Source organism: Haliotis cracherodii, unplaced genomic scaffold (genome assembly GCF_022045235.1).
Source record: "Haliotis cracherodii isolate W230 unplaced genomic scaffold, xgHalCrac1.p SCAF_22, whole genome shotgun sequence".
In the NCBI taxonomy this organism is placed as follows: Eukaryota; Metazoa; Mollusca; class Gastropoda; order Lepetellida; family Haliotidae; genus Haliotis; species Haliotis cracherodii.
Window position 1 is genome coordinate 4,484,661 of NW_027266278.1, and position 27,778 is coordinate 4,512,438.

At 40.8% G+C, this 27,778-nt stretch overlaps 1 protein-coding gene across 5 annotated transcripts in view; it reads right to left on the reverse strand.

Annotated features, from left to right (window-relative positions):
- Positions 1–27,778, reverse strand: part of LOC139471160 (arf-GAP with coiled-coil, ANK repeat and PH domain-containing protein 2-like) — a 141,131-nt gene that overhangs the window by 34,652 nt on the left and 78,701 nt on the right. For 4 of the 5 annotated variants that reach the window (XM_071253431.1, XM_071253430.1, XM_071253433.1 and 1 more), the window contains 2 exons: positions 17,889–17,933; positions 49–143 (listed from right to left, as the gene is read on the reverse strand). In XM_071253431.1, the coding sequence (XP_071109532.1) occupies positions 49–143; positions 17,889–17,933 (140 nt within the window). The remainder of the gene's footprint in view (positions 1–48; positions 144–17,888; positions 17,934–27,778) is intronic. The other variant, XM_071253432.1, reaches the window with a different exon arrangement.

The window sequence follows — 27,778 nt, forward strand, 5'->3', positions numbered from 1 at the left end:
CCTCAATGGCACACGGACAAGTTCTGCTTGATTGGGTCTTCCACTCACCTGACCCATGTCCGAAATGCATTTGTCGTTCTCTTGAACAGGTAGCCCTCCATCTTGTCCGATTCTTCTTGCTGGGCACTGTTCTCCGGGATTTCCTGCAACAAATTCACACTGTTACTACATGCCAGACACATGTAAACTTCTTATGTGTGGTAAGACCTCGACACTTGTGTATCATTTTCAATCCACACTGAGCTGATGATGCTAAACCCATTACAATAGTCTTGGCAGATGAATGAGTGAGTTGGATCCAACACGGCTTGAATTGTATTTTGTATATATATATGTTATAAGTTGTCACAGTATCACAGGAGGTACATATGGTTGTATACATCCCGCAGTTTATACCAGGCATCCAGCATTAGGTTTTATACCATAAGCCGTAGGCGAGCGGTATGATACCTAACGAGACACACATAAAACCACATGTAACCCTCGTGATCCTGCTACAACAATTTTTTATATCTTACTGACATGTTTTAATTTGACATTGTAAAAGAAAAAAAACAAATTCAAAATGGCTAGAAAAGCTGTTCGATTAAGTTGATGTAAACTTGTGCTATGTCAGGTGACTGCCATTGACTCGAAAAAATCCACGTGCAGCCTGTCTTGATCATGGCGGGGTATAAGAGATTTATTCACCAGGTGAAAAATTTATTTCCCTCCAAGGCGGGATACATTGTATTTTATCAAGATCATGTGGCCAAATCAGATCTCATTATTCTGACATTGAGGTGTGATAACATGGTTTGTCTTGGTATGGGAGGAAAGCGATGCATGTTGTAGATGTTACCACTGAGGGGATGCTGGCAGACTGAGGGTCATCATGAGTTGGGGGCGGAGTGAGTGTTTGTTTCTTGCTTAACGCCTCACTCAGCAATAATCCAGTTACCGTATTCGACGTAATAAGCACTCAGGGCGCTCTCAAAATTAGAAATGAGAGGCTCTTTTTTGAATATTATTTTGGTGGAAAAAACAGAGTTGAAAGATAAATTTCGTGGTTTATACTGACGGCCTAAACTGTTTATATACGACAGATATATTTTCCAGAATTTAATTGCCCATAATTAAGGGTACATATAACACACGAGTGCGTTTTATACACGAATAAATAAGTCTTGTGTACATTGATCAATCGGAAGGGGTACTCATTGGGATTGTTCACTTGCCAATATATTAGCAAATATCGCCGTGGGCGCTTATTAGAGCAGGGCGCTTATTACGTCGAATACGGTATATGATGGCAGTCTGTAAATAATTGATTCTGTGACTGACATCATGAGCATCGACCCACGCAATTGGGATCGATAACATGCATCAACCAAGTCAGCGAGCCTGACCACCCGATCCCGTTAGTCACCTCTTATAACAAGCACAGCCTTTTATGGCAAGAATGGGTTGCTGAAGACCAATTCAACCATGGATCTTCACGGGGCTAAGCTCCATGAATGAGTTTAGGTTAACACTTATTTCAATAGTATACTTCAGTTATGTCACAGCGTATTGGCTTGATGTGAAAGGAAACACTAGCAATTCAGGTCGTAGATGTTTAATACTGTGTGGAAACCAAGTGTCGAGCCCAGGTAGGTTGCTGACAAACCCAGAAAGTTAAAGACATGTTTCGAAATCAACATAACTTCGCTTGTCTGAGACAAGTGAATTAAGAAGGACAAGTGACATTTCCTTGCGGACCATCACTTACCATTATTAGCAGATCATTTTTGTGGACGATAAAAAAATAAAATATTTCTAACCCGGGATCATGCCAATAATACCAAACCTTCCACAACAAATTGTGGCACCTGAGATGATTGGAAAGCCCGCGCACCCTGGCAGCTTGGAGATGCAATTTGAACAAGTCATTGCATCCCCAAACACCTGCCATGCCCCTGGAGAATTAGTCACAAAAGACGACTAAATATTTGATGAAGACGCTACCAGTTAGATTAACACAGAGTCCTTGAAATACAGTCATGTCAAAGGTTAAGCAACAATCATACCACAAGAAACCCACAAGTATTAAAGGAACACCCTCTATTAATTTCAGAGATCCCCCAGCTGACATGGTAGACTTGCTCCAAGGCTGTACTCAAATAGAAGTCCATGGATGTGTAGTTATTCTATCCCCATAATAGGCAAGGCTAGATAAGCAGACAGTACAGGACAACAGTCCTTTATGGGGACAACTTGTTCGAATTATTTATATAATGTAGAAATCCTGATAAAACTAAAAATAATTGCCTTAGAGACATGTGCAAGTCTACTGAAATGGGAATGAGTACAGGCTGCTTGAGCTGAGATGAGGAAAGAGTTGATTGGGGGTGAATATTTGTTGGAGCTGTAAGAGAAACAATCTATTATTAAATCAACAATATATGTAAATACAGTCTTGCACCATGGCTTGATAATATGTAGTTATGAAAACAAAATGATCTACATTAATATAAAAGCAAGTCAAGATAGCTCAATTCCATATGAAAGAAATCAGGAAATTTATATTTTTTTAAATTTTAGAGGAGAGAAAAGTATTAAGTAATTAAAGCTTTCACAAACTCTATGTTAGTCCACTATAAATACTGAGCAGTTGAAGTCTTCTGTTCTATCTGATTCTCTCCATTCCTCTCTACCAGGCCTCTAGATTCCAAGGTTTTTCTTTCCTCCAGCTGAACGACATTTCAGGTTACCCTAATTTGAAGGTTTGAATTCCAAAACCATGAAGAGTGTCCCTCAAACCTAACTGGAGTAGTGTTTATTCCCTTGCACAAGACTGGCGGAGTCTGCCCGGAAACGAACAGGATCTAATGAGCCAGGTGCAGAGAACTTACAACATATACACCATGTTCGGGACTGGCATTCGTAAATAACATCACACAACTTTAAACAGTGTAAGGCTAAAACAGACACTGTAGGGTGAGTCAGGAAAAAAAGCAGCTTTACTTACAAAATGTTACAGAGTAGTTTTTTTTGCGACTCCAAAAAGGTTGAGGACCTTAACAAACAAATTATTTATGATATTTAAATTCCTTTCCCAAACTATGGATTACAGAACAGTATTTTTAACAACTCAAAAACAGGTAGAAAGAAGGTACAATTGACAAATTTTAAACATTTATTTTCAAGGCCAAAATATGCTGTATTCTGTGTCCTAAACCTCTGCTGATTTCAACAGGCATAAGTTCAAACAAAAGAATCACAAAAAAATAATAATAATAGAACCCTCAAAGACGTTCATTTGAAAACCCTAGTTCTGATATTTATTTAAGTACTGTTGTTTCTCACACTAAAATATGCAGATTGTTTAATCATTAACATCTTGGAAATTTTTAATGTACCAGGTACTTTTACTGATAAATAGAAATTAGTCAGTAGCCAAAATTTGATAGGACTAAAACTAACTAATATATTCAAGGCCTTTTCAAGGCCAATCATTGAATATCATGGCCATTACACGTTGTGTCTTTAGAAGTAGAGGTGTCTAATTGAAGGCCAATTCATTTAAGTCACATCTTTGACTAAGATCTGATCTGAAAACAACACACATGGTTGCTTGTAATCAGCCAATCAAGCTCAACGGGAGTGAGTGACGTATTTATACCAACATATCTGATTTCTCTGAACACAAAATGACCAGTTCTGAATGTAAATAATAAAGGCTGCACCAGCATATTGTGAATATCTTATACCACCCATGTAGTTTCTGAGTGCCATTGCAGCTACAACCATGAAAGGAATATTAGTTATGTTTTTGTGTCCAGTTTCTTTTCTTTCGTACAAATCGAAATTTCCTAATCAAGGTAGTAAAAACATTGAGCCAAACCGTTTTAGAAAGCTGACATCTGACTGGCTCAAGTACCCACACATCCTTCATTAATGGATCCGGAGGTCAAAGTTCACTCAGGGTTCACCCGATGACCTTCCAAGCTCTTGTCAGAACTTCAAGCAGAGCGGTATCGTTATGGAGCAAGAATATCTCATCATAATTAGATTGAGTCAAGGGCTTTGGATGTATATGAGGTGTACACTAATGGTCTGAAAAAGTAAATTAAAATCCCCCAAAATCTGATTAAGATATATGAACATTAGTTAAAGTTAATTTAATTTCCTAACTGAATTTCTTTCTCCAGATGCAATTAAATTACATGAAGAACTTATCACCTAACAACATAATTATCATTTTTAAACTATCCCTCACTCCGATGTTTTAATATGGTGTTGACTTATCACAAGCTAAGGTCAAGGTTGTTGAGTTTGTAATGAGCAGGTCATTGTGACCTCACCAAGGTCATCTCGACATTTGTTCATATCTGATTTATATGCATGTATTGCAAGTTGGAAACCTGATACAGCACACTAGGATTTGTATTCAAAACTTACATCTCTTTTGTGTAACGCCATCAGGCTGAGGGCGAGTTTTTATCTCCAGACAAAGACAGATGGGCACAACAGGTCTACTGTTAAATGTTTGAAAACATTTACTGTCTGAATTTGTTAACAGCATTTTGCTGTTGTCAGCAGTATTTAAGCCATACAATGTTAGCCAGTCAATAATATAGCTTGGGCAAAGTATGATATACAATAACCAGGTTTTGTTTAACGCAGCATTTCGCATTATATTCCAGCCAAATGACGGTGGTCTGTAAACAGTCAAGTCTGGACCAGATAATACAGTGATTAACATCATGAACATCGAACTACACAATTGGGATACAGTGACATGCATCATCCCATCCAGTTTAGTCGCCTCTTCACACATTGTAGCTACCTAGTTATCATGTTAGTCTGCATTGGGAACTGGGGACCTATTCTGCCCTGGAATCCCTACAGAGACAAGCATGGAATACTGGGGATCTATTCTGTCCTGGAATCCGTACATGGAGACAAGCATTGTGTACTGGGGATCTATTCTGTCCTGTAATGCCTACAGACAAGCATGGGGTACTGGGGATCTTTTCTGTCCTGGAATCCCTACAGAGACAAGCATGGGGTACTGGGGATCTTTTCTGTCCTGGAATCCCTACAGAGACAAGCATGGGGTACTGGGGACCTACTCTGTCCTGTAATGCCTACAGACAAGCATGGGGTACTGGGGATCTATTCTGTTCTGTAATGCCTACAGACAAGCATGGGGTACTGGGGACCTACTCTGTCCTGTAATGCCTACAGACAAGCATGGGGTACTGGGGACCTACTCTGACAACACAGAGACAAGCATAGGGTACTGGGGACCTATTCTGCCCTGAAATCCCTACAGAGACAAGCATGGGGTACTGGGGACCTATTCTGCCCTGAAATCCCTACACAGACAAGCATGGGGTACTGGGGACCTACTCTGACAACACAGAGACAAGCATAGGGTACTGGGGACCTATTCTGACCTGGAATCCCTACAGAGACAAGCATGGGGTACTGGGGACCTATTCTGCCCTGGAATCCCTACAGAGACAAGCATGGAATACTGGGGATCTATTCTGTCCTGGAATCCGTACATGGAGACAAGCATTGTGTACTGGGGATCTATTCTGTCCTGTAATGCCTACAGACAAGCATGGGGTACTGGGGATCTTTTCTGTCCTGGAATCCCTACAGAGACAAGCATGGGGTACTGGGGATCTATTCTGTCCTGGAATCCCTACAGAGACAAGCATGGGGTACTGGGGACCTACTCTGTCCTGTAATGCCTACAGACAAGCATGGGGTACTGGGGATCTATTCTGTCCTGTAATGCCTACAGACAAGCATGGGGTACTGGGGACCTACTCTGACAACACAGAGACAAGCATAGGGTACTGGGGACCTATTCTGCCCTGAAATCCCTACAGAGACAAGCATGGGGTACTGGGGACCTATTCTGACCTGGAATCCCTACACAGACAAGCATGGGGTACTGGGGATCTTTTCTGTCCTGGAATCCCTACAGAGACAAGCATGGGGTACTGGGGACCTATTTTGTCCTGGAATTCCTACACAGACAAGCATGGGGTACTGGGGATCTATTCTGTCCTGGAATTCCTACAGAGACAAGCATGGGGTACTGGGGATCTAATCTGTCCTGGAATCCCTACAGAGACAAGCATGGGGTACTGGGGACCTTATTTTGTCCTGGAATCCCTACACAGACAAGCATGGGGTACTGGGAATCTATTCTGTCCTGGAATTCCTACAGAGACCAGCATGGGGTACTGGGGATCTATTCTGTCCTGTAATGCCTACAGACAAGCATGGGGAACTGGGGATCAATTCTGTCCTGGAATCCCTACAGAGACAAGCATGGGGTACTGGGGACCTTATTTTGTCCTGGAATTCCTACACAGACAAGCATGGGGTACTGGGAATCTATTCTGTCCTGGAATTCCTACAGAGACCAGCATGGGGTACTGGGGATCAATTCTGTCCTGTAATGCCTACAGACAAGCATGGGGAACTGGGGACCTATTCTGCCCTGGAATCCCTACAGAGACAAGAATGGGGTACTGGGGATCTATTCTGCCCTGGAATCCCTACAGAGACAAGCATGGGGTACTGGGGACCTATTCTGCCCTGGAATCCCTACAGAGACAAGCATGGGGTACTGGGGACCTATTCTGCCCTGGAATCCCTACAGAGACAAGCACGGGGTACTGGGGACCTATTCTGCTCTGGAATCCCTACAGAGACAAGCATGGGGTACTGGGGACCTATTTTGTCCTGGAATTCCTACACAGACAAGCATGGGGTACTGGGGATCTATTCTGTCCTGGAATTCCTACAGAGACAAGCATGGGGTACTGGGGATCTAATCTGTCCTGGAATCCCTACAGAGACAAGCATGGGGTACTGGGGACCTTATTTTGTCCTGGAATCCCTACACAGACAAGCATGGGGTACTGGGAATCTATTCTGTCCTGGAATTCCTACAGAGACCAGCATGGGGTACTGGGGATCTATTCTGTCCTGTAATGCCTACAGACAAGCATGGGGAACTGGGGATCAATTCTGTCCTGGAATCCCTACAGAGACAAGCATGGGGTACTGGGGACCTTATTTTGTCCTGGAATTCCTACACAGACAAGCATGGGGTACTGGGAATCTATTCTGTCCTGGAATTCCTACAGAGACCAGCATGGGGTACTGGGGATCAATTCTGTCCTGTAATGCCTACAGACAAGCATGGGGAACTGGGGACCTATTCTGCCCTGGAATCCCTACAGAGACAAGAATGGGGTACTGGGGATCTATTCTGCCCTGGAATCCCTACAGAGACAAGCATGGGGTACTGGGGACCTATTCTGCCCTGGAATCCCTACAGAGACAAGCATGGGGTACTGGGGACCTATTCTGCCCTGGAATCCCTACAGAGACAAGCACGGGGTACTGGGGACCTATTCTGCTCTGGAATCCCTACAGAGACAAGCATGGGGTACTGGGGACCTATTCTGCCCTGGAATCCCTACAGAGACAAGCATGGGGTACTGGGGACCTAGTCTGCCCTGGTATCCCTACAGAGACAAGCATGAGGTACTGGGAATCTATTCTGCCCTGGAATCCCTACAGAGACAAGCATGAGGTACTGGGTTATTTTCTGCCATAGAGAGCCTACAAGGAACATTAGATTGAAATAACATGTCACAATGCTTGCTGTGCCGTCACTAACTAAAGTGTTACAAACTGATTGATCCATGTTCGTGCACCCATTTACTGATGAAGAACATGAAATCTGGAAATGTGGAACCTAACACTAAGACATAAATCATGGAGCAATGCAAACAACTGAATCGTGAGATACTGATATATTTATTATGGGGTGGTGAGGGTCACCTCAGACATGAAACGGTCAGGGAGAGGGTCATGAACTAAGTAATTTAATTGATGATGAAGTTGGAGATTTTACAAGTGCTTCCGATGTAACCAATTTTGCACAATGTATTTTCATGGCCTTTACATAAATGTCTGATTTTCATGACAACAATGTCAATCACTTTGGAAGGAAATAATAAAAGGGTATACACTACTGCCTAGAAGTTCATTCCCCTTACACGCATGGGCAACGCGTTACGCAACCAGTGTGCATCGGGTTGGTCACGCGTGTGAGACCCGTGTGCAACGCGTTGCACACGGGTGTGCACCCCGTCCGCCACTCGTGTGCAACGCGTGACACACTCATTAGAGGGGGAACAAACTTTTGACCAAAGGAGGACCCGTCTTAAGCTGAACCTGGAGGTGGTAACAAGGAGAGAAAATATTGTTATCCTGACGAAAAATGATAATACACATGTATTTCCTAATGTCTCCTTTCTTTATGTGATTTTGTGGGAATAACATGAATACTGTTGCGATTAAATAGATCTGTTTTGTTTTATACGACCATTGCTTCTAAATCCGATGGTGTTAAGAGAATACATGGCCCTGGAACATGTTATTGCAATTGAAATGCTTTTATTGTGATTTGACATTAACCGTCTGTAGTACGACTTTCAGTGATAATATGTATGAGGTTTGGCGGCGCATTGTTTTTATTGGACCCTAATTACTTTATGATGACTTGGACTCTTTATCACAGCTCCATAGCCGTGAGGCTGGAAAAGAGCAGCATGTAATTAATGAGGGTGGGTTATATCATTGAGGATACACTTGAGGGAGAGAATACTAATTACCGTACTACAGGAAGAGACCTGTAGACGTAAGCGCGGGGTTGTGTTTTAGCTGGCCGTTTGATAATGGCCGCCAGGAGAAGTGAGCTTTGCCTGCATCATCTAAAATAAATAATAATATACAGCAGTGTTATTTTCACGGTCTGTTGAATAAACTCCCAGCGCAACGGTCAATGTATCTTCTACTTGATCCTTGATACATCATTTTGTCTCTCACAATATATAGTATTTCAACGTACAAAGGACACTGATCTAAAGCAATTCCGCGGGAGTAGTTGTTACCTGTGCATTACTGTATTTTCCCAGTGAGTACCCGGATGATATAGCAGAAATCTAGACTTGTTCGCGACCTGTGCTCGCCATTCGTAAGCGCATTTTAATTGAAAGTAGAGGGACGTATGGTCACACTGATCAACAAAAATGAAATACAGTTTTTGAAATGTAGGTATATTTGTGGGGAGCATCGGTAATGGTGATGCAGTTTTGATAAGTTACTTGCTTGGTAATTGTGCGATCTTCGTGTACACTATTTTGACTTGCAACACAGAGTAAATATTTCACTGAACATTGCTTATTTTACCGTGTGTATATGTTTACATTCAAAATGTAAACAGATTTCACTAAGGAAATGTATTAAAACGCCTAAATATTCAGTTTATTTTACAAATTAACTGAAAAATATGTCCATCTTTATTAATATGATAACGAATTCCAAATATTTGTTTATGTTTAATACCATCACCAAGTACAGTTCTGTATTGTTTGGCTTCTTTTCTTAGCATAATTAATATATTGTGATGTGTTTAAGCTCTCTTGGTCGTCTTTATCATTTTTAGTCAGTCGGTTAAATAAATGAATGGATTATTCAGTCAATTTGTAAAATGACTGAAATATTTAGATATTTAATAAATTGCCTGAGTGAATCATATTTTACACATTGACTGTAACATATACACGCTTACAAAAGAAAATACGTGTGAAAACACCGTCTATCGCGCATCGAAAAACTTCCCAACCAAACGGAAAGGAACAAGAATGATTCTGTTCAAAGCTGCAGCGAATGAATGAAAACAAAATGCAAATATCATTATAACAACCTACCAAAGTTATAATGTATCCGGGAATATCAACATACAGGAACAATATCCATTGCGTCTGCAGCTGTACAAAAATACTTATTCGATGTAAAATGTCTATGTGAGAATCAAATACTTTAATAATAATTATTTGGAAACAATATTTGGAATATATATGAAATATATTAAAATACGTTATTTAAATGTATCGAATAGTATAACCCGTGTTTGTTTCTTAACTGATCACTTATTTTGTTTCAATTGTTTCACATAGGTGCCAAGTTAGCTGAGAAAGCCCACGTGACAACTATTCTTATAATGTCCACGGTTCTTAAAAACATACATTGAGTTAGATAACAATGAACAACCAGTCAGTGTATTATCGGTTACCCTTTGAACAAAGTACATTCGATGGTCCTTCAGCATCAACATTGTCGAGGTGTAATTTCATTTGTTTCTTATAATAAAGCTTGAAATTCTTTATGATCCTGGCATCTAGTGTTAATTGTTAAAGTTAATCTCTGCAGCCGGTGCGTGTCAAAACACGGGGATGTGTACTCGCGGGCAGATGACCACGGAGTACGCTGACCACTGTGTCGGATTAACGAGACTGATTAATGAGTGATTTCAGTAATTCGTTGCAAATTAGGTGTGTCGGAGTCGGAGTGCGAGAATGTCGGATTAACGGGACTAAATAGCGCTGAATCAATCGGTTCCCATCATTTGTGTCGGATAAAGCCGAGTGTCGGATTAACGAGTGTCGGATTAACGAGACTTGACTGTATGTTGTTTTTACATCTGTACTTCACGCCATGATATGAGTATTCCCTAGGTTTAGTAACCCTACCTTCACATGTAACCACTTACTTTTGACATATCCACTGTGCAAGATAACAGTAATTAATCAATCAACGTATTTCCTGTTGATCCTTTGATGTCTGGGAATGATCAGTTGATTTACAAAAAAAGTAAAGCAACTGATCATACATCACTTGCTGGGCTGCGACGTGGATAACTCACATTCCACCTCACTTCAAACCTGGATTTAGATTAAATAATTACCCCAGGTACAAGAAAGACCAAATTTGAACCTTTATCGGGTAATCTGAGTGGTGCTACAACTAAGTATACATGTTATAAATTCATTAACTGAGCAGCAAGTGAATTACGACAAATACAGAAGTGTAGGGTTATACCAGAAAATGTGGATGACAACAAGGGAGTAGTAATTGTATCATCCACGCAATCTGAAATCCGCAAATGCTTTCACTCAGGAATTTTTTTTATTATCAAACTGTAACAATCAGGGGTATTTCCAAATGACGACATCCGATGAGCTTTCGCCGTTATTTGTCTGTTTGTTTAGGCTGAAGAAATTAATTACCATGCGCCCTTTGTTGAAATCTTCATAGATCACGGGTAACAAATCAGTTTTCAAAAATGCGTAAGTTTATTTAGCTGTCCTTGCAGACTGGTAGCCCAGTCTCTTGTCACGCTCGGTTGCGTTAACGAGCAAATTGACTCACGGCAGCTAGTAAGCCCAAGCGGAAATCCAAAGGTCGTGTTACCTGAAGAATCAACCTTCATTTGCGAAATATCTACTGCTCTCAAAATCAATATTTCTCCCAATACTAAAAGTCAGAACTTTCTAACCAAGGAGTACCAGTTAAAACTGGTCGATGGCTGAACATTCCCAGGGAAGACAACCAGTGTCCACTCTGTGATTCTATCGCCGTGGGAGATGAATTGCATTATATTCCGATGTGAAGCTTTTCACCAACGGCGATATGAACTCTTAAATAAGCAATATCTTAAGTTTCCAAACATTTAAGAAAATTATTACCACTAACAGTGTAAGAAATCTTAAAGGCCTATCTAAATTCCTTAACAATGTGTACAATACAATTGGTAAATTGTATTAGTATCCACGTATCCTATTTTTATTAAATTGTTCATAATAAAAATTGTAGATAATTGTATGTCATGTTATTCTAAGAATAAATGAGTTTGAGTCCGACACCCGAGAAGAAGCCAGAGATTAGTGCCCCTTTTTGAATAGTTTACAATCATGTGTTTTACGGTTAGCTGTGTTGGCTTAAACGTATTTTTATTTCAAAAGAAATCTGGATCGGTAAACAAGCAAAACATGCTTATGTAATACCTCTCCAGGTAACAACTTAACAACAGCTGGATATATATAAGAGAGTGATGAACATAAACATACAAAATGCACAAATGAAAGCAAGCAAGTGGTGTCTTTGAAATAAGGTAATGCAGTTTTCCTTTACTACATGCATAGAATTAAGCTACTCAAACCTTTTGCTTTTGACAATGATGTCATGAACTGATTTAAGAAGAGTCATGTTTGTAGAACTGCTTAACTACTGCCATGTAATATAATTTTTAGACCATACCCATGTGTGTAGAAATACACAGTGTTTCTGATATTATCGTATTTTTTAACAGTTATAGAAAAAGTGAATTGCATCTTCAACGTGATATCCACAAGTGCAGTCTGGTATGTCTGATACATGTCGTCTAAACTTATCAGCGTTTAAGTCACTGCAGCCGAGCCTAAGGCGACAGTGGACAATTTGGCATGATCTATGAAAATATTTGAAGTCAAAATTATTAATAATTGCATCAGAACGATTAATTAAGGATTTGATTTCTTTTAATGAGCGAGCATTAGTTACTTCATCGGATAGAGGGTTCCGCAGGTTGATCATATCCAGAAGAAATGATAATAAGCATAGGACTGTGTTCTACATTTGATTGTTTGTATGTTGAATCTTTTTCTAAGGTTATATTTGCTGTTATCAGAGAATTGAATATACACTTTTCAAATAATTTGGCTAAGCAACTTGTGAGTGCTACAAGTCTATAATTTGAGCATTCATGTTCATCGCTGACACTGACACCGCATCAGCCCGGCAGTGGACTTGACACAATTATTTGCGCACCGATTATATAACTCCTACAGACAGGGTGGGGTGGTTGTTTAAAGCGAAACGGACGACCCCGTCTGTTATCTAATAAATGCTGTGCGGCGCCTTTGATCTTGCCTCCAACCATACACCTTATAGTAGTAAACGACGATCAGGATGGCCTGGAAATAAACACAATTCTGTCTGCCCAATGCATCCACAATTTACTAGAATGCTTCATATCTACAAATATATATAGAAAATAGATATTTGCCCACAGCAAATATTCATTTGCTTAATTGCATCAGTGTGGTTTATCAGAACATGTACAATGCTTTCTTACGCTTTCAGACTGGTGGGTGGGTGGGGGGGGGGGGGGGGTTGCACTTCTTTATTTAATCATTACCCTTTTTTACCCTAATAGTACAAGTGCTTCCCCGTGTGCGAGATAGGCTTAAGTCGGAAAGCGCACGTTATATCTCCGAGGTACCTATCTACCAGAACTCTATTTGCTGTTCTGGCCATACATAAATATATGTAAGTTACGTACATGGGGAGGCTAGATTATTTACAGCTTACAGCAATATAGTGCAAATATTATGTTCAATAAAAGAAAACGTTGATAGATCTATAACACACTTTTTGTACTGTTAAACCAACTGTGGACTTTTAAGACATTTTCGCTTATTGTAATAACATCTAGCTAACCAATCATGTCTATCTCTGAAATCCACAAGCATAGTTGCTGTCAAACCTAAAAAACATATTCAGGGAGGTCAGTTTTAATTTGCCAAGCACCTTAAGGTGAGTTTATTTTTAAACTGTCAAAAGCGATTGTCCCTTCAATACTAGTATATGTCTGGAAGCTGTCTCTCGGACTGTTATGAGTTATGATGTATTTTATGATATAACTGGGGAATGTTCAAATTAGTTACTGTCGTTTAATCCAACGTTCTAACTGTCACCTGTCTCAACAGGATCATAGGTTTGGTTATATATCTCCTCCCTGTCTCTATGTCTTAAGTTGTTAATCGGTAACTGCGGTCCAAATGTATCAACTTATTCATCTATTGTTGCAAACTTGACTGATTTAAACATATCTTATTGATCATGAACTACTCAGTCAGTCAAGCACCTGTATCAGAAATGTAAAACCAGCCATGTTTCATGTAGTCCCAATATCACTGAAAAATGCCGATGTAACGTGACAAATAGATTTACTCATAGGCAATATATTTTTCGTGAGAGTGAAGCACAATTTTATTAAAGTTTTATTAACAATTTCATAAACTATAATAATATTAATATTAAAATTCATCATCACTTGCCAAGTTTATGAAAATGTCCCCATTTGGGAGATGTCACATATAAACAAGGATTCGAACTTTGATCGTCTTTGACACTGAGGTTTATCCCCACTTTGCCAGCAAACTGCAGAAGATTAACAGTGAGTGAGTGAGCATCGTTTCTATGTTTATACAAGAAAAGATGTCATGCCAAAAACGCTCACAGTAGTTAGTAAGTAAACTCACGACCTGTCATGACCTGGTTGAGTGACTTCCTCAAATGAACGTGAAAGGATTACCCACAGAGAAAGAAAGGATTAAAGTCACCCATAAATCTTATCCTAACGTAGTACTCCAACTTCTAAATGCCTCTCAATGAAGGATTAAAATCCTAAAGATATCCTATCTACGTGGTATAGGTACTCACAACCTCTAATAATAAACTGTTACGTTTGGTATCCCCAGCAATACTCACTATGGTAATTGGGCAAATGTAAAAATCACAAACCCTAACGAGATTCTGTCTACATGGTCACACCCGGTGATTGTGAAGATCTCAAATTTTATCAACTGTCAGACAGCATGGCTGTTCATATTCATTTACAACATCCTCTTATAATTAGTATAAAAGTGTCCCACACAAAACCTTCTTTTATTTATTTTTCAAAATACAACACAGAAAGTTGGGTGTGGGGAAATGGGACATATTCCTACGTGAAATAATGAGACATTAGTAGTGGTGACGGCTATGTCATAATTGAACTGTCTAAAGCATAAATTTGGCGAACGAAAAACGTTATATTTGCAATCAAATGGAATGACTCGTGTGGGCAAATGAATATGTTCGCAATCCACAAACAATTATTTTATTAATGGCGAACATTTACCAACCCGCGACAATCGTGTCAACACGGGGGTTTCTTAGCAATAAACTCGCATCTAAATTCACTACTGTTCTACTGTCGGCTAGCCACAATGGCTAGACTGGACCCTAGTGGAATGGTTCATGCCATAAAAGTCTAGCAACCGAACACTAATTAAGATGGGCCGACCTTGTATTTACGGTCTGGTGAACACAGCTCAGTGGCCGCTCATTAACTCAAATTTCACATCTCACTGTTTTGTTTTATTTCACTATTCATTTGATAAATTTGTCAACTTCAACTGGAACCCGGTCCCGTGTTACACGCGTGGCACACGCGTGTGCAACGGGTTGCACACGCGATTCACCCCCGTTGGACACGGGTGTGCAACGGGTGTGAATCGCGTGTGCAACCCGTTGAGCACCTGTGTCACATGCGTGTTACACGCGTTCTCAACGCGTGTTAGGGGAATGAACTTTTAGGCAGTAGTTTATGTTCAGAAAGAGGGTACCTTTGTGAAAAACCAATCAACAAAGTAGTATACAATCTACATGCTCAACATTTGCAAGGCTAACAATATCATACCAACATTTGATCTTTGATCAAACTGACTTTGTTAATGATCCATCAATCAATGATGGTCAGTACTAAATGTCTCGTGCAATCATGCCAAGGTAATGAGCCATGTTTCACAGAGCAATATCAGTGTGAGATTAAGACAACTCTAACAGTATTCCAGTTATATCACAACGAGTCAGCTTTACATGGGAGGAAAGCCCCAAGTGGTGAAGCTTTTTGATAGTTTTTATTTTGGCGAAACCCACGAGCACAGGTACGGTGCTGACAAAACTTGAAACACTTCGGGCGAATCTTGGATTCAAACCCACATTCACAGGATTCTGGCAAGTCTAAGGGAAGCAACTCTGCATAGTGAATTACAGTTCTTTAGTTCCCTGTATTATTGCTCTGATTGTACTAGGATACTGTTTCAACCATCATAAATGCATGATCACTTCAACAAGCACTGCGACAGCTACAACTGATTGCCTTGTGGAATGTGACTGATTCCTACAGCTTCTAACTACAACGCATGCTATTGAACATTCTCGCAAACCTATCAGGCAAAACATGGTTAGGTAACATAGCAGTCGACGCAGATACTGACAACAAACTCGGTCAAAACAAAGTAGTCAACAGGGATTAGTTAAAACTTGAAGTAAAATGTTTCTAATTGTCTACTCTTGGTTGCACAGCATGAGCAAAGAAACGGCATCATATATCATTATATATTTGTTTAAAGATATCCTTGTTTTGATGGTTTGTTGTTTAACACAGCGCTATTCCAGCTATATGATGGTAGCATGTAAATAATCAAGTGCCGTATTCAACGTAATAAGCGCCGAGGGCGCTCTCAAAATTAGAAATAGGGGGCTCTTATTAGAATATTATTTTGGTGGAGAAAAACAAAATTGAAAGATAAATTTCTTGGTTTATGCTGACAGCCTGAAATGTTTATATATGACAGATATATTTTTCCAGAATTTAATTGCCCATAATTAAGGGTGCATATAGCACACGAGTGCGTATTATACCCAAATAAATAAGTCTTATGTACATTGATCAATCGGAAGGGGTGCTAATTGGGATTGTTCACTGGCCAATATATTAGCAAATATCGCTGTGGGCGCTTATTAGAGCAAGGCGCTTGTTACGTCGAATACGGTATATTACTGACTGACTACCATTTGGGTTCCATGACATGCAATCAACCAAGAAACTGAGTCTGGACAACTGTTCCAATAAGTCGTCTCATTCAACCAACATGGGTTGCTGGGGTCCATTCGAACCCGGTCTTCCCAATGGGTGTTCATAGGAATAACCTTAATGCTCAGATGGTTTGATGCAGGAAAATACAGAGCTTGACTTTTAAGGATCTGGTAACATCTCTCTGAAAGTCATGCTGCTGAGATGGCGTAATCAATGCGAGCTTGACTCTTTGTGATATAGTCCTTCGTCTCATTATTCATGTTACTTGATCGATGTAGTGAGGAGAGTTTCAGAGATCTAACAGTATCTTTGTAAATACGTCAGTGCCTTTAGCATGCTTGATGCATTGTGGTGCTGTGCTTGGACATCCCAATGACCAAGGAACAAATTTCCCAGATCCTAGTGCTTAGATACTTGGTGCAAACGTTTTTAAAACTGAGCAAAAACTGTCTGAAGGTCTTAATGCAAAGATTCTTGTGCTGTGCTCATTTTGTTTCAAAGACCTAGTAATATCTTTGTTTGAGTCTCAGTGTTAAGATACTGGATGCAATATGCTCTATCTTCTTTAGATACAAGCCAATGTACGTATGCAGAACACATAGAAACTGTATATTATTCACCTACAGTAGGGAACAGGCAGATCAAATGTTAGTGACAGACTGGGTGTTAGTATGTGGATCTGGTATCAGTGCTAAAAGACAGGTGAAATGTACCATATTTTCTAGAGTATAGTGCGCACTCAAGTATAATTTGCATTCCCCTCTAGCGGATTCAGTAATTTGGAAAAAAAGAAATTTCGATTACAACAAATATGACTTTTATCGAGTCAAAGTATGGGATTAATGATATATTTATCAATTCTCTGTCAACTAAAGTTTATTTCAAGATGTCAATATCGGTAATCTGACCGTGGTTGCTGTTGATAACGGTGAGTTGTGCGATCTTCGCTTCACGCAGAATTTCACCAAAATTGATTAAAACAATATTAAAAGAATTTTGTATAAAATTAATGAAATGAGTTACAATCAGAAGTCGAGATATACAATGAACACTTTTAATAACCAGACAGTGTAATTACACAATTAATTTGCATACTTCAGTACGGATTTCTTGACATGGTGTTTCTGGTGTTACGTGCTCACGGTAAACGTCTTCGAGTTGGGGGAAAAATCATCAAAACTCATTCAGGCATGAATAATGGGCACCCCCTTCTACACTGCTGTGTTTGTTGGGAAAAAAAGTGTGCACAATACTCAAGAAAATATGGTAATGCTAATTAATTTCCAAGACTTACTTCTGTGTAGAAGGTTGATTTCACATTCTCCTCTCGTGAATCTGTCTGTTTAAATATATAAATAACTTACCCAACTCCAAACACAACACTATATGCATCATTTCAGAGTAGATTAAACTCAGTATGTTCTTCCGATGTGGTAAGTGCCCCAAATGCTAGGATAATATTGTTTTGTAAGCATGTTCCACATTTATTACCAACTTCCCTTGGTTGACAGATCATGATCCATCAAGTTTTACAGTGCGTGTTACAGGTGCCCCATCATGATGTGTCACAAGTGCATGTTACAGGTGCCCCACAATGATGTGTCACAGGTGGATGTTACAGGTGCCCCATCATGCTGTGTTACAGGTGCATGTTACAGGTGCCCCATCAGGATGTGTCACAGGTGCATGTTACAGGTGCCTCATCATGATGTGTCACAGATGCATGTTACAGGTGCCCCATAATGATGTGTTACAGGTGCATGTTACAGGTGCCCCATCATGATGTGTCACAGGTGCATGTTACAGGTGCCCCATCATGCTGTGTTACAGGTGCATGTTACAGGTGCCCCACAATGATGTGTCACAGGTGCGTGTTACAGGTGCCCTTTCAGGATGTGTCACAAGTGCATGTTACAGGTGCCCCATCATGATGTGTCACAAGTGCATGTTACAGGTGCCTCATCATGATGTGTCACAGGTGTGTGTTACAGGTGCCCCATCATGCTGTGTTACAGGTGCATGTTACAGGTGCCCCATCAGCATGTGTCACAGGTGCATGTTACAGGTGCCTCATCATGATGTGTTACAGGTGCATGTTACAGGTGCCCCATCAGGATGTGTCACAGATGCATGTTACAGGTGCCCCATCATGATGTGTCACAGGTGCATGTTACAGGTGCCCCATCATGATGTGTCACAAGTGCATGTTACAGGTGCCCTTTCAGGATGTGTCACAAGTGCATGTTACAGGTGCCCCATCATGATGTGTCACAAGTGCATGTTACAGGTGCCCCATCATGATGTGTCACAAGTGCATGTTACAGGTGCCTCATCATGATGTGTCACAGGTGTGTGTTACAGGTGCCCCATCATGCTGTGTTACAGGTGCATGTTACAGGTGCCCCATCAGCATGTGTCACAGGTGCATGTTACAGGTGCCTCATCATGATGTGTTACAGGTGCATGTTACAGGTGCCCCATCAGGATGTGTCACAGATGCATGTTACAGGTGCCCCATCATGATGTGTCACAAGTGCATGTTACAGGTGCCCTTTCAGGATGTGTCACAAGTGCATGTTACAGGTGCCCCATCATGATGTGTCACAAGTGCATGTTACAGGTGCCTCATCATGATGTGTCACAGGTGTGTGTTACAGGTGCCCCATCATGCTGTGTTACAGGTGCATGTTACAGGTGCCCCATCAGCATGTGTCACAGGTGCATGTTACAGGTGCCTCATCATGATGTGTTACAGGTGCATGTTACAGGTGCCCCATCAGGATGTGTCACAGATGCATGTTACAGGTGCCCCATCATGATGTGTCACAGGTGCATGTTACAGGTGCCCCATCATGATGTGTCACAAGTGCATGTTACAGGTGCCCCATAATGATGTGTCACAGGTGTATGTTACAGGTGCCCCATCATGATGTGTCACAGGTGTATGTTACAGGTGCCCCATCATGATGTGTTACAGGTGCATGTTACAGGTGCCCCATCATGATGTGTCACAGGTGTGTGTCACAGGTGTATGTTACAGGTGCCCCATCATGATGTGTCACAGATGCATGTTACAGGTGCCCCATCATGATGTGTCACAGGTACATGTTACAGGTGCCCCACCATGATGTGTCACAGGTGTGTGTTACACGTGCCCCATCATGATGTGTCACAGGTGTGTGTCACAGGTGTATGTTACAGGTGCCCTATCACGATGTGTCACAGGTGCATGTTATAGATGCATGTTACAGGTGCCTTAAACAGTTGACAGAAATGATCAGAAAAAAAGGTTAGAGAAAAAGAATATAGTAGGGAAAAGGGAAAACCACAACCATCATCATCATCATCATCATCATCATCATCATCATCATTTTCCATGCTAACAAACTCACAAAACATCACATATAACTATCAATTTCATGATCAGACACTGTCACATGATATATATGTGTCTGTGAGTGGTGAAATACTTGTTGATGTTGTATAACACTGTTATACCACCACTCCTCGACCTCACACCAGTCCCATATCCCCACGCCTCCTACACAAAAACAGATGAATCATCAATATCATACAGCATCAGGACAGGGGAAGTATCAGGAATTTCACATTCAACACCCCCACCAATACCACCCCCACCCTCACCCCCACCCCCACCCTCACCCTCACCCTCACCCCCATGTCTAGCAAACTCCCCTTAGCCTGTGTCTCCAGCATAAGTCCCCCTGTGTACCTGGGCACTCCACAAAATAACCTTATCAGACAATCAGACAATCCCCCAATCAGACAACAGAAACCTCAATAACACTGTGAGATGACACAGCAGAGGGGTGGAACATTTTCTGTGTTTGACTCACAAGGGTTTTTGTCTTGTTTACAAGTTTGAAATGTTAATATCGATGTCATGTTGCTCATATACAATGAACTTAACAGTGCAGTGGCTGTACCAGTGACTGTGGTGGGAATCTGGCTGAGAGTCTCAAGGACCTGAAGGAAACAGGGAAATGGGCGGAGAGCCCTGCACAATGCCTTGAGTGGAATACTCCCCAGGGTATGTGAGGTATGCTCTGACTGATCCCATCCACTAATGTAAAGGTGAATTATATGCATTCACAGAGCCCAAGTAAGAAATCACATCTGACATTTTTGTTAATACCAGAGTTCGTAATATCACAGCTAAATTACATTGGCATTCATACACAATTTCGGTAATATTAGAGCTAAATCGTGTTTGGGTTTTTACCACAGTCGGCAATATTACAGCTATATCAAATTGGGGTTGATATCATAGTTAGCAATATTACAGTTATATCATATTGGGGTTGATATCACAGTCGGCAATATTATAGCTATATCACATTGGGGTTGATATCATAGTCAGCAATATTACAGCTATATCACATTGGGGTTGATACCAGTTGGCAATATTACAGCTATATCACATTGGGGTTGATACCAGTCGGCAATATTAAAACTATATCACATTGGGGTTGATACCAGTCGGCAATATTAAAGCTATATCACATTGGGGTTGATACCAGTCGGCAATATTACAGCTATATCACATTTGGGTTGATACCAGTCGGCAATATTAAAGCTATATCACATTGGGGTTGATACCAGTCGGCAATATTAAAGCTATATCACATTGGGGTTGATACCAGTCGGCAATATTAAAGCTATATCACATTGGGGTTGATACCAGTTGGCAATATTAAAGCTATATCACATTGGGGTTGATACCAGTCGGCAATATTACAGCTATTTCACATTTGGGTTGATACCAGTCGGCAATATTACAGCTATATCACATTGGGGTTGATACCAGTCGGCAATATTAAAGCTATATCACATTGGGGTTGATACCAGTCGGCAATATTACAGCTATATCACATTGGGGTTGATACCAGTCAGCAATATTAAAGCTATATCACATTTGGGTTGATACCAGTCGGCAATATTACAGCTATATCACATTGGGGTTGATACCAGTCGGCAATATTACAGCTATATCACATTGGGATTGATACCAGTCGGCAATATTACAGCTATATCACATTGGGATTGATACCAGTCGCCAATATTACAGCTATATCACATTGGGATTGATATCAGTGTCACCAGCCAGTCAATACACTGAAGCCAACTCTGCCCACAGGGAAAGTTGTACAGTGCAGCATCAGGCAATTACATGTTTTAAGTTGGTTTAGGGAATTTTGGATTGTTCTCACAATGTTGACGGTTGAATTATTTTTTAAAACTGTCTTCAAAGGAACATTCTGAATTTCCTGAATTAATGCCCCTCAACTGCACTCATCAGGCATATATATGTTGCCATTTTCCCACCTATGCGACTGCGAAACTGGATATGACATGTCAAAGGGACATCACTCTTATCAGTCGACATCTCTTTTGAATATGTTTTATAACATCTGTTTTAAATATGTGTTTTGAATTTGCAAAGAATCCTCTTTCCAACATAAATTAATTTGATGAAGTTCATGTCAACTTATTTTTTCAATTTATTTTTAATACCATTAGAGTCAAAAGTATGAAACCAATATCAGTCATTTTAATATTTTCATTTTGCTATATTTCATGCTGGCGGATCAGTATTCCGAATACAACAAAATTAACATGAGGCGAAGCTCTGGAGCACCACCAGACTCGGCACAGTGGCTGGGTGGAACTTCATGGACTGACATTGTTATCAAGTGCAGTAGGGTTCAGTGGCTTCAATTCTATATTATCGGTGCTGGCAGCTGAGAATTAAATCTGAGATATTAATCTTCGACAGGGGCTTCATGGATCAGTTTCAGACCCCAGCTCCTTGCACTGGCATCAGTGAAAGACAATTTAAACAAGCCACGGGACCAATCTAAGAAACTCAATCCACAAGCTTTTATCATTCTGTAAAGATGTTAAAAAATGATAAAATTGAATTGACGTTTAGGTGACCTCTATCATATTTGTTTGTTGTTTAAAACACTCAGTAATATTCTAACTGTGTCATCGAGTCTGGACCTGAAAATCCAGAGATTGATACTGTGGGCAACGATCCACTCCGCTGTGTTTGATGATACACAGTCAACCAAGACACGAGCCTGACAGCTCGATTCATTAAGTAGCCTCAAAGTGAGTGAGTGAGTTTGTTTTTTTACGCCGCTTTTAGCAATATTCCAGCAATATCACGGCGGGGGACACCAGAAATAGACTTCACACATTGTACCCATGTCGGGAATCGAACCTGGGTGTTTGGCGTGACGAGCGAACGCTTTAACCACTAGGCTACCCCACCGCCCCAGTAGCCTCAAAGAACAAGCAAAGGGTGGCTGGGGATGTCTTCAAACCTGCATCATAACCTTCTGTTCCTGTACCTTGGTTTCAACAACTATCATTTTTCAAACAACACTTTCAATTCAAAATTATCCACAGAAGGTCAGTAGATGTCTTCCTCCTCCATATTTAGCAGTATTGTTGTACTCCACTCTCAGCAACATTCCAGCAATATCATGGCAGGGGACACCAGAAATGGGCTTCACACATTGAAACCATGTCGGGAATCGAACCCGGGTCATCAGCAGGACTAGCGAACCCTTTAACCACTAGGCTACCCGACCTCCCCACATCATCTAAAGGAACACCTGTGAATTAATACTGCCAAATACTTTCCAGTCTTTGCTTTTCTCATACCTACAAAAGTAAAAAAAAAGTATCTCATGAAGTTCTTTTTCTGGAAATAAACCTGAAATTAACCCTGACAATAGTCTTCATATTTTCTCTTGCATTATTGACTGAGAAAATCCACAAACCAAGAAACGAGTTGTTCTGGTCGATCCAAAAGATATTTGCACCTCCACAGGGCCGAGCTCTTGCCCTCAATGAGGCCACTTAAGTCTGAGATCCAAACACCACGAGCCGGTGTGATTGTATTGCTTCATCAAGTACACTGGCAGATCACAGCATCAGACATATCTACCAAGCAGCCATCATCTCACAACAAAACAATCAGTGGTATGAGCAGCCATGTTAATCTGAATCCATCACAGATAAAACACTAAACTTTCTAACAATGAGACAAATACTATCTGACTTGCAACAAGTCTTCAAAAATGCAGCCAAAATTCTTTGACACCAAGAATGATTAATTCCAAAATCAGTGTGAAGTAGTTGCATGGAAATTATTAGCCAAGATGTGTGACCATTTGGACTTTTCAGTGGGCAGGTGTGCATTGTGTTGGCATCAATGCAGCAAGTCAGTTCCATCCAGACATTACAAAGGCCGGCCATCATCACCAAACTCATATATTGCCAACTCTTTGTTATTGATCTCCTAACAGGCATCAGTAAGTTTGATCTGGGGCTAGTTGTACAAAACAACCTTAGCCCTCAGACTGTCGTAAGTCTGTGTTAGGGCATTGGAGCTACAATCACCTTAGAGCTCAGATCGCTTTCAGAACGCTCAGAACGGCACTCTGATCTGTTTCCTTATATAGGCCTCATGTCAAATCCATGTCAAAGGATAAAAAAATAATACTCTTGATTCTCAGGCACCGCATGTATCATCAGCGGTCTGCGGTATGTTTCATTTTTATTTCTATTTTTAAAAAAAATATAAATATTCTAATACTTAAAAACAATGTGATCCAGTATAGCACGCAGTTACTTCCCTTTACATGTGCACTGATTTACTGCGCATCTTGTGTTATGGTAATGGCTGCAAAAGGACTTTGTATGTTGGGAGGCCCTTACCCAGGTTGATGGTATACAACTGTTTATTTGAGTACATACTAGTTTAAACTAGCAAAAAAACAAAACCACCAACCGCCTGCACTATATTTTCAAAAGTCAATCCCTGAGAACCAATTCTTTTGGTTTTTTTCAGCCTTACCATGCCCTTGTTCATACCGTCTCAACTTCTCAAAGTCAGATGAAAAAGAATGTCAGCTTGTGTGAACATTGCACATTACATTGCTGAGGTTTAAACGAATGAAAACATGTCGTGGTGGAATCACACAAACATATTTCAAGGTTGGAAGCAAATAAATCTTTGATAATCTCTTTAGCACAATGCTGGTAACTGTCTCCTCCAAGCAGGAGGCTGGGGAGGCAGACAATAATATCAATATTTTATTTGACTAACATGGTGTCAACGCGATTCTTTAATAACACAATACATTTCTCTCCTCTAAAGCTAAGAAACAACTTTCCAAATGCTGATCTCATATGGAATAGAGCTAGCTTGACTTTCTTTTACATAAATCTAGATTGGTTTTTGTGTCCATTAAATACATATATTCCACAGTCATGATGCAAGACTAATACTCATGTCATATAATCATGTCTAAAACCAAAGCCATTTCAGTTCCAGACTCGATTATTTACAGACTGCCGTCATATAGCCGGAATATTGCTGAGTGCGACATTAACAACAAACAAACAGAGACATTATCTGTTCATGAATTTCACACCTAGTTTGTTAGTTGGTTGGTTGGTTTTTTGTTGTTTAATGCCTCACTCAGCGATATTCCAGCTATATGACGGCGGTCTGTGAATAATCGAGTCTGGACCAGACAATCCAGTGATTAATATCATGAGCATCAATCCATGCAATTGGGATCGATGACATGCATCAACCGAGTCAGCGAGCCTGACCACCCGATCCCGGTAGTCGCCTTTTACGACAAGCATGGGTTGCTGAAGACCTATTCTAACCCGGAATCATCACGGGTCTAGTTTGTTTGTAAATGTAATTAGACATATGAATAAGTTTGTTTTGTTTGTTGTTTAATGACACACTTGGCAATATTCCTGTATGGTGGCAGCCTGAAAATAATCAAGACTAGACCAGACAAATGAGAGACTTGTGAACAATAGTTGAGGCTGTCAGGGTAGTAAGGAGAAAAGAAAGTGATGCTAGTGCTGAGATTTTGTTTTGTTTGTTGTTTAACGCCGCACTCAGCAATATTCCAGTTATATGACGGCGGTCCATAAATAATCGAATATGGACCAGGCAATCCAGTGACTGACATCATGAGCATCGATCCACGCAATTGGGATACGATGACATGCATCAACCAAGTCAGTGCACCTGACCACCCGATCCCGCTAGTTGTCTCTTACACAAGCATTGTCACCTTTTACGGCAAGCATGGGTTGTTGAAGACCTATTCTAGCCTTCACAGGTCATGAGTGCTGAGAAGGGGATAAGAATGTGATTGGGGAGAATTATTGAATGGGGGAGATTGTTTTTACCCGATTAGCTCTTGGGCCTGTATTAGAGACTATGACAGGAGACACAACATACAACCACACCATCACGCAGTATTCCAGTATAGTCCTGTATATAAGGATAATGATGGAACACACAAGGCCTGGTGACCTCAGAGCTGTGACCCTGATCAAGGTTACCCACCAACTCCTAGACTCCCTGAGCACTGAACAGTTAGACTTGCACAAGTCTCTAAGGCAATAATTATTAGTTTGAACAATAAGTTCTGGATAACATAAAAAATAAGAACAAGTCCCTGTAAGAGACTGGAGTCCTTGGTCCTGCACTGTCCACATATCTAGACCTGTCTATTTGGAGGGTTGAATTTCTACACATCCATGGACTTTTCTTTCAGTACAGCCTTGGAGCAAGGCTATAAACAGGTGGATAAACTCAATACCAGCTAATGAAGCTGCCATGTCGAGACCAACGCTTCCCATCTGTACTGGGGTAAACATAAGCTACTCTCTCCTTACATCACCAGTGGGAGATGCCTGTGAACACTGACATATCCACCGTCAGACAGTCAGAGGCTGCTCAGGGTTATGTTCTGCTTAAGTACTGAAACGTGTACAACTGAGTGGGTGGGTGAGTGAGTGAGTGAGTGAGTGAGTGAGTGAGTGAGTGAGTGAGTGGGTGGGTGGGTGGGTGGGTGGGTGGGTGGGTGGGTGGGTGAGTGGGTTTTGGGTGTTTCGGTGGGTGAGTGAGTGAGTGAGTGAGTGAGTGAGTGTGAGTGGTTGTCTGAGTGGTTGAGTGAGTGGTTGTGTGTGAGTGAGTGAGTGAGTGAGTGAGTGAGTGAGTGAGTGAGTTGTTTAATGCTGCACTCAGCAATATTCCAACTAAATGACATCTGACTAAATAATCAAGTCTGGACCAGACAATCCAGTGATTGACATAATGAGCATTGATCAATGCAAATGGGATACGATGATTGCATCACCCAAGTCAGCGAGCCTGACCCCCCGATCCTGTTAGTTGCCTCTTACAAGCATATTGTCGCCTTTTACAGAAAGCCTGGTTGCTGAAGAACTAATCTAACCCGGATCTTCACGGAGGTGATTGAGTGATCTTACTAGGGTTAAATACTGCCTTGAATGGCAGCTCATGAGGAAGGAAGGACCTTAGTTAATTAGGTCAAATACGTTTATCACTTTGGTGAACCCAAAAAGCCTGGGTATGGTACCTGCAGACCAAGGGTCATAATCATGGTGAATCTTGGGTTAGAACATGCTCCTAGGGGATCCTGACATGGAAAAGGGTGACAACTCTGCATAGAAAATTGAATGAACTGGGGTACTCATTTTGCTGTCCTCCCAGACTGAAGGTTTGTTCAGAGAAAAGTGAAAGTCAGCTTCATGAAAAGGTCTCAATTGTGTTTGCATGTAGCACAAATACTGCAACTGAAGCATACTTGAATGAAGGTGACATGAACAGCCCATGTTTTGAGATGCGTCACACTTGGCACTTGTTGGCATGATGACTACACAATCAGCCAAGTCACTGAGTCTGTCCTGGGTTTACAACAGATGCACCTCAGACCTTTGGGTCAACTTTGGGGGCTCTCAAAATTAGAAATAGGGGGCTCTTATAAGAATATAATTTTGGTGAGATAAAAAACGAGGTTGAAAGATTGTAAATTTTTTTGGTCAGCCTGAAATGATATAAAAGAAGAATCTGTGTGTATTATACACGATAGATATATTTTCGAGAATTTAATTGCCCATAATTAAGGGTGCATATAACAAACGAGTGCGTATTACACACAAATAAATAAGTCTTGTGTTCATTGATCAATCAAAAGGGTGCTAACTGGGATTGTTCACTTGCCAATATATTGCAAATAACGCCGTGGGCGCTTATTAGAGCGGGGCGCTTATTACATCGAATACAGTAATACCGTTCATGAAAGTGTC